Source organism: Coenobita brevimanus, chromosome 2 (genome assembly GCF_032717465.1).
Source record: "Coenobita brevimanus isolate Jiangsu-jjx chromosome 2, ASM3271746v2, whole genome shotgun sequence".
Lineage (NCBI taxonomy): Eukaryota > Metazoa > Arthropoda > Malacostraca > Decapoda > Coenobitidae > Coenobita > Coenobita brevimanus.
The window spans coordinates 35,918,426-35,926,449 of record NC_136955.1 but is presented as its reverse complement, the minus strand read 5'-3'; the positions used below and the strand labels follow the sequence as shown (position 1 = coordinate 35,926,449).

Sequence of the window (8,024 nt, the reverse complement as noted above, 5' to 3'; positions counted from 1 at the left end):
CTCTCCCAGTCAACAAACCTCAACCGTTTATCCATCCTCATCTCCAACAGTTTTCCCTCTCGCCCGCTAATCCACGCTACCCCTACTCCATCCTCATCCTAGTGGGTCCTTTTCCTTTCCATTCTACCCCTCACACTTCCTCTTCATCATGCATCCTCCATCTCCCCCATCTCCCCTTCCCCAGTTCTTTCCCTCCCCCATCTTTTCCCAAATCCTTACTTTCCCTCATCCTCAATGCCACACAGCCATACACTCACCCAGCCGCACTCTCGCCAAACCACAGTCTCACGCAGCTACACTCATCCAGTAACATTCTCACCCAGGCACATTTACCCAACCGCACTCTCACCAAGCCAGACTCACCCATCCTCACTTTTACCTAGCCACTACCTTACACTCACGCAGCCGCACTCACCCAACCGCACTCTCACCCGACCGCACTTACATCCATCTGTACTCTCACCCGCCTACACTCTCAGCCAGCTGCACTCTTGCCCTGCCACACTCTCATTCATCCGCACTCTCCTCTAGTCACACTTTCACTCCGCCGTACTCATGTCTAGCAGCACTCCCAGTCAGCCACGCTCTCACCCAGCAGCACCTTCACTCAGCCGCCTTTCACTCAGCCGTAATCATGTCTAGCACCACTCTCACCCAGCCACACTCACCCCTAACCACAATTTCACTCAGTCCCTCTCGTGTCTAGCAGCACTCTCACGCATGAAGTCCGTCAGCTCCTCACTGATGAGATCTGAGTCTGACGTTAAGTAGTTGGGATGCTGTGAAAAATCAAGAAAAACTTATGCCCAAGTAAGTTACACCTGTGTTGTCAAAGTAAAGCCTCACATGTTGATAAATTTTCAAATCTTGGTGCTCATTGAAGTTGGAATATTTTAAAGATGCAAATGTCAGTAAATTTCATGTAATCATGGTAAGATTACTACATATAGCCCCCAAACAGTAAAAAAAAAAAAAAAAAAAAGAAAAAAAAAAACGAACATTTTCGCTACTAAGAAATATATTGTGTTGTCAAGGAGATTCTGTCACAACCTTTTTTTCTTCATATATGCAATACCCTTAAGTAATTAATCGCCACAGTATGTGGCAAGAAATCTCTTAGCATATTCTTGGCTCCTGTAAGGGCATCCTGTTTCCAAGCTAAACTAGGAGAATTGAGGAGTGGAGTGGTAAAAATCCATCCGGGGATAGTGACAGTTCAACGTAAATGCAGAGATACCAGCCATTTTCAACATAGAATCAGGATGATGGTGTGGTATGAAGGTCAGACCTGGAGGGTGCTTGTTTCTTACCACTTGAGAGGGAATGTTTAACTCCTTCAACCAGATGACGCACTTTACTATTTCGCTATCGGTAGATTTTTTTTTTTTTTTCGGTCATTAACATGTCTTTCGAATTCGATAGGTTAGATATAGTTTTCAAATGCTCCATCACTGCATGAGGTCCCAACAGTGCTAAATCAAATCGTCTAGTGGTAGCAATAACAATATATACATTACACCATTGAATGATGGGAATTTAACGCACCCATTTCCAACAAAAATTATGTCTCATATCCCACTGGTGATATGAGACGCTGTGGTAGGATGAACAGACTGGCGTGGGGTTGACCTGACGAGGCGAGAATGAGACAAGCCTCAGTCCTGACGTAGGTTAATTAAAGAGAATGATTACACACTTCCTGAATGGTTGTGAGGTGGATTTTGTCGACATATGGCAACAGGCAATATGTGTCACTCTCTCACTTAATCTGGTTTCCTAAAGCCGTAATTACCACAGATTATTTATGCCTCTTTAGACGTTCGTTCTCCATGCTGCGTAGCCTGCGTTACTGGACCTATCATCCACGTCTCTCTCTCTCTCTCTCTCTCTCTCTCTCTCTCTCTGTCAGTGAAGGAGAAGGATGTCACGTGATGATACAGTTGCTCTTTAGTTACATGGTATGTGGTGTGTTAAATACAGAACCAGTTCTAATTCCGTTTGTCACTAATATGTTCATCTCCTACAGGACTGCATTACCATTAGTGTTAGGTGGTCTTTGTCCCTTCCTACTTAGCACCATATATGCATATGGCTAATATACTCATAAAAACTCAGGGTAGTCAATCTCGTAATTCTCATGTTCTAGTGGATTTTTCACTATGCTGTAAATGTACTTGGTTATTGTCTCCTTTTTTCCTTCCCAGCCACTTCTTTGTCTTTGATTAACCCGCCATACCAGTCACCTGTTCTCAGTAACTTAAAATTCGAGTATGAATTCATTTGCTTTCAACCAAGCACGCGTGTAAGGAACAGATTGAAAATACAGGTATTAAAATATGAGTACATGCTGGCCATTGGAACTCTCACAGACAATGTTGACCAGTTTTATGGCGTCCGATAAAAGTTTATCTGAGGTCGGGTACAAACTCAAACTAAGGGAAAACAAAGAATGAAAAAAGTTGAAAACAAACACACTGATATGAAGGCTTGTGCATTGGGATACACTTTCGGGAAATTTAAACTCTCTCTCTCTCTCTCTCTCTCTCTCTCTCTCTCTCTCTCCAGAAGATGAACAGCAGTAGAAAAAACGGAAAAAAAAAATAATCCATACACCACGTTACAGGTGTCCTGCATTCATTAAACATCTGTACAGTTGGACTTGAACTGCTGTAGTTGAAGTTTGGGGGGAAGCTACTCTGGGGATGCAAATTCCAAACAGAAGAAGTTCGGGGAATAAAAGAATTCTGATAGGCACATGTTCTGGAAAATGGTATTGCGACAGTTCAATCATGAACGCTACTAGATGCGCGTGTGGCCCGGAGTAAGGCGTGGAGCGATAGCACAATGGATGCAATTTCGTCTGAGCATTTGGCATGAAAACCATCTGTAAAATAATGTAAGGGAGGAAACATTCCGCCTTACTCGTAGGGGAGGCAGTACAATTGAACTGATGGGTTGTCAGTAATTATAAAAGGTTTGTTGTGAAATTTGTCTCATGGTTTTACTGCAACCTCTCCACACCCACTAAGCAAGGGAGAGTAATGTTCGAGCTGGGAGCGCCCATGACTCTTGTAAATTACAGCTAACTGCTCGACAGTCAAGAAGTTATGGATTCTATTCAATAATCCAAGTTTCTCTGATGTAGTTTTAGCAAGTGATCTATTGTGAGAGGTTCAACTGTGAGTACTGTTGTGTGAAAAAACAGACAATTTCTATACTGCAAGAGGTTGGAATATTGGTTGAATTGAATGTAATATAGGAATCAGGCAATACCTGTCTAATAATGAATTTATATATCTGGTATTCCTAGTATGAAATCAGACTTATTTTGTCTCCGTTCAGTGGTCTTAGATAAGTCTTGATTTATGGAGAATGCTGTATTGATTTGGGAGTAAGATATGTCAAGCTTTGTGAATTGGTGTGCGAAGGAACTGTTAGTCATTGTCATCTGCATATGAGTGAATGGGATTATGGTTGGTAGACAAGAGTTCAGTAATATGAGTTATTAGGAAAAGGACTGGAGCCAGAAATGATCCTTGTGGCACGCTGGTATTAATCTTGTGGAAATTGTGTGGAAACTGATATATAAATCATCTACTTTTACTCATATCCTTCTGTCGCTGACATGTTATGAAGTCAGTGGAGCAAAAGACGATAGGCCAAAGCAAGGGAGTTTGGAGGCAGCGAACGGCGCCACATGCTATTCAAAGCATTAGAAATTTTGAGGGTTAGAGCATGGGTTTCTCCGTGCTGGTCAAGTGACTGATAAATAGTATGAGTCAAGAGACTGAGTATATCAACAGTGGACAATTTCATGGCGAAAACCATAGTGTCTAACACTGATTAATTTGAGGGATTCAAGATATTTAACAAAGTGATTATTAAATATATATATATATATTATATAGATAGATAACTAGATAGATAGATAGATAGATAGATATTATGCATGCAAGAAGGAACCAAAGGCCGAACCCCGCAAACATTTCCCTCAAAAAAAAAAAAAAAAAAAAAAATAGAGCCAAAATCAAGATCCGTTCATTTCGAGATGCCTGGACACACTGCGTTTGAAAAACTGAGGATCATAGAAAGTAGGAAATACAAACAGAAGGAGACAGTTCCAGAGCTGACCTGTTGCATAAATGAAGGACTGGGAGTAACGGTTAACTCTTGCATTACAGATTTGGACAGAAAAGGGATGAGAGTTTGTTGCTAGACGGGTGCTACGCACCCGTCGTAGAGGTGGAGGGATGCAAGCGGACAGTTCTGAGGAGCAGTTGTTGTTGTTGTTGTGATATTCGTCCCAGATCAGACTGGGACACGGGCAAATAAGTGAGCCCGTTACAGGTGCGCTAGCATGCGCTGCTCATATTAGCGAGGAGGGGGGTGGCGACTGACCACCCGCAGCAGAAGTTCCATCGGCAAACGGGCAAGAATGGCAGAGGCATCACGGACATCATCCCCAGATGGCACAAAAGCACCTCCCAAATGTGAGCGGAAGATGTCAGTGACAGGACACCTTAGCATATAATGAAGGAGGGGCTCCGTCTCCCTCTCTAAGCAATGTTCACACGAGTCAGGTTCCACCCCAGTGATCTGCTTATAACATAAAAAGCCAAGCCGCAAGCGCCTGAGCCTCACAAGCAAAAAATTCGGCAGACCTGGGGGGGGCTGCAGCTGGGAGTATGATGTAGCAGCGGCATACCACGTGGCAGAACGGGAGCCCTCTGATACCACTAGCCTATGCTCTTCCAATGACAACTGCCAGATTGTAGCAGCGAAAGACTTGACAATCTGAGCCCGGCCTCTGCCGAATGGGAACGTGACAGCAAGAAGGGAACACGCAGAGCGTGCAGCCTCATCCGCCAACTCGTTCCCGTGGATGCCAACATGCCCCGGGAGCCAGTGCAGGACAACAGATGCACCCCTGCAGACCAGGAGAGAGGCGAAGGTGTAAATCGCCGACAGCAAAAAGACATTATCCTTGAGGGAGAAGGAGCGGAGACCCATGATGGCAGAGAGCGAGTCCGAATGGACGACCACACGGCGATATTGATGGTGGTGTGCATGCCGCAAAGCCCCCAGTATAGCCGCCAGCTCTGCCTGGAACACAGAGGCCCCCTGTGAAAGCCGCCAAGACTCCACCGTGTCCCCAAAAATGAAGGCCGCCCCTGCAGCACCATCAGCCGCCACAGAACCATCGGTGTAGTACACAGCCGATCCCGGAGATCCCAGAGCCGCAACCCGGCGGAGACCATCCTGACGGAGGAGGGCAGGGATGGTGCCACGGGGCTTGGCACGTGCTGGACAAATCAACTGGAATGGGGAGGCTCCCATGGGGGCGGATACTCAAAGCCAGCAAAGTGTGCTTCAGGGACCTTGATGATGGAGTCATCAGCCCCTATGTCATGCAACATAGCAACCCGTTGCTCGAGCCCAATCTCGCCGAGGGCCGGGTCAGGAGGGCGTGACAAGAGCCTCAGGAGGAGAGCAGAGACAGGGAGAGTGGGTCTGCGGTGTACCAGCTGCAGAGTAGTTGCTGCAGCACGGAGCATAATTCTACCCCTCAAAGATGGGAAACTGCTCTCCAACCTCAGATTGACCAGCCGGGTCCAAGGAGGCGCATGCAGAATGACCCGCAAAGCGTCATTCTACACGACCTCAAGAGACTGAGAAACCCAGCGGGGGCAAGACCAGTCAAGCATATGGCACTGTAATCTACCAGCGACCTAATAGCGTGTGTGTAAAAAGTTCTGAGTACCATATAGGAGGCCCCCAAACTCTTCTTGGAGAGGGAGCGAAGGGCAGAGAGACGCGTGGACGCTCGCTCACGCAAATAGCGGACATGGCTCGCAAAGGTGAGGTTACTATCGAACCACACCCCAAGATACTTGTGGACGGCCACGAAGGACAGCTGGTGACCCCCCAGCACGAGTGGAAAATGTGGGGGAAGGAGGCCAAAAGGCAAACACTTTGACTTGGCAAAGTTGATTTTGAGGCCAAGTTCTGAGCATTTGCCATACAACCTGGCCAGAGCCTCGTTCGCCTGGGCAAAGCAGTCCCTCCTGGTAAAGATCAGGGCCAGATCATCGGCATAAGATAAGAGGGTGACCCCACGACCGAAGTCTACATCAAGGAGCCCCTCCACCAGAACGTTAAAAAGGAGAGGGCTCAACACACTCCCCTGAGGAGTACCATTCTGGTAGTCATAAAAGGGGGAGAGACGCCCCTGAAATCGGACTCCTGCTGAGCGACCACAAAAGAAGTCACTAACCCATGACAAAAGCTTACCGCCCACCCCCCGAGCCGCCAGAGCCTGCAAGATGACCGCAGGGCTTGCCAGCTCGAAGGCCTTCTCGAGGTCGAGGAACACCGCCATCCCCACACCACCCCGAAGCTCCCCAAGGAACGATGCAAGGCAGTGAGAAGCACTCCTGCCAGGATGATAAGCAAAGATCCTTGGGTGAAGCGGACCCAGTCTCCATGCAAGACGCGCCCGCACAACTCGCTCAGCCGTCTTGGCAATACAGCTAAGGAGGGAAATGGGGCGCATGGCACCGGGAGCATTTGGCTTCGGGATAGGGTGAATAACAGCAGCCTTCCACAAACTCAGGAGACGCCCTTCAGACCACGAGAGGTTGAGCAGACCAGAAGCCGCTCCATACCACAATCTCCCGCGTGTGACAGGATGGAGTATGTCAGCCCATCAAGGCCTGGAGCAGTGTCCGCCCTGCGCCGCAAAGCTGCCAGCAGCTCCCTACTGGTGATGGGGCAATCGGCTGGGTCAGACTGATCACACGCCGCCTGGACAGCCACAGCACGAGAGTCGGACAATTGCTCTTGAACAGCCAATTCTGATCGCGGGAGATTGGAGGAGGCGGAGCGGTCAGCAAAGTGCTGAGCCAGGCGGTCGGCCTCTGCAACAGGGTCGGGATGCGAAGGCGGACGGGAGGGACGTGGACCAGAGACGGACCTGATTCTCCTCCACATCTCACGAAGTGTGGAGTGAGAATCAAGGGTGCGACACCATACAATCCACGCCTCCTCCCTAAGGCGGCGCTTCTCCGCAAGGACATGACGAGACACGGCAAACAAGCACCGGCGGCACGGCGAAGTGCGGCGCCGCCGGTACTGTCTGCGTGCCGCATTAAGCCTGCGGTTCAGCTCTTTGACCCTATCGCAGTAGAACCAACCGTCCCGGTAGCACCTTGCAAAGCGCTTCCGCAAAGGGATGGCAATAGAAGCAGCCTGCCGAAAGACAGTGGCAACCTGATCTGCACAACTCTCTAGGTCCAACGCCGGGGGAGAGGAGGAGAAAGCGAGAGTGAGGGCCTTATCAAAGGCTTCCCAATCTGCCCTGCCCACATCCCACCGTAGCGGAGGCAGCTCGAAGAGAGGGAGGGGAGGCAATGGCAGGTCCACCACAATGGCAAAGTGATCGCTCATAAGGTAGGGATGGAGCGACCACACAGTGGAGCCTGCTAGAGGAGTCGAGAGGAAGGCCAGGTCCAGCCGACCTCCACGGACATGTGTGGGTTCGTTGACATCATTCAGCAGGGATACACCACCCACCTCCTCCAGAGTGATGGAAATGTGCCGACCTGCCTCGTTGGAGGGGAGAGGCGAGGACAACAGAGCATGGTGTGCGTTGAAATCGCCCCCAATGTATACCGGTCCCCCGGCAGCCTGGGAGAACAAGTCCCCCAGCTCCAGGGCTGCCCGAGAACTACGGTACACATTGTACACAGTAAGGGGCGACCCCGCCAAGTGAAGCACCACGCCCTGGACCTCCACACCATCTCCACAGAAGGGAGGGGGTACACAGCTAGTGGAGGCAATGTGGTCACGGACCAGTATGGCACAGCCCCTGGACACACCACGCTCACGAGGGAGGAGATGGGCGGTATAACCCGCCAAACGAAAGGAGGAGCCCTCAGACAGAAGGGTTTCCTGCAGCAGAATAAGATGCGGGCGATCTCTGACGGCCACCTCTTGAAGGAGGGGTAGCTTGCTCATTGCCCCAA

At 49.3% G+C, this 8,024-nt stretch overlaps 1 protein-coding gene across 1 annotated transcript; it reads right to left on the bottom strand.

The window, feature by feature from the left end:
- Positions 1 to 686: 686 nt before the first annotated feature.
- LOC145392243 (uncharacterized) lies at positions 687 to 6,553 on the bottom strand. The gene is made up of 4 exons (XM_080266710.1): positions 6,497 to 6,553; positions 5,762 to 6,184; positions 4,399 to 5,316; positions 687 to 779 (listed from the first exon to the last, which is right to left on the bottom strand). The coding sequence occupies exons 1-4, from the start codon at positions 6,551 to 6,553 to the stop codon at positions 687 to 689; spliced, it is 1,491 nt and encodes a 496-aa protein (XP_080122836.1).
- Positions 6,554 to 8,024: the final 1,471 nt, after the last annotated feature.

Bases quoted from the DNA above. Each gene is read 5' to 3' on its own strand.
- LOC145392243 (XM_080266710.1), bottom strand. From the start codon at position 6,553: ATGCGCCCCATTTCCCTCCTTAGCTGTATTGCCAAGACGGCTGAGCGA. The intron at 6,185-6,496 runs GCGCGTCTTGCA...GGTACTCCTCAG, and splicing joins CGGCTGAGCGAGTTGTGCGG to GGGAGTGTGTTGAGCCCTCT. The intron at 780-4,398 runs GTCAGTCGCCAC...GATTTTTCACAG, and splicing joins TGGAACTTCTGCTGCGGGTG to CATCCCAACTACTTAACGTC.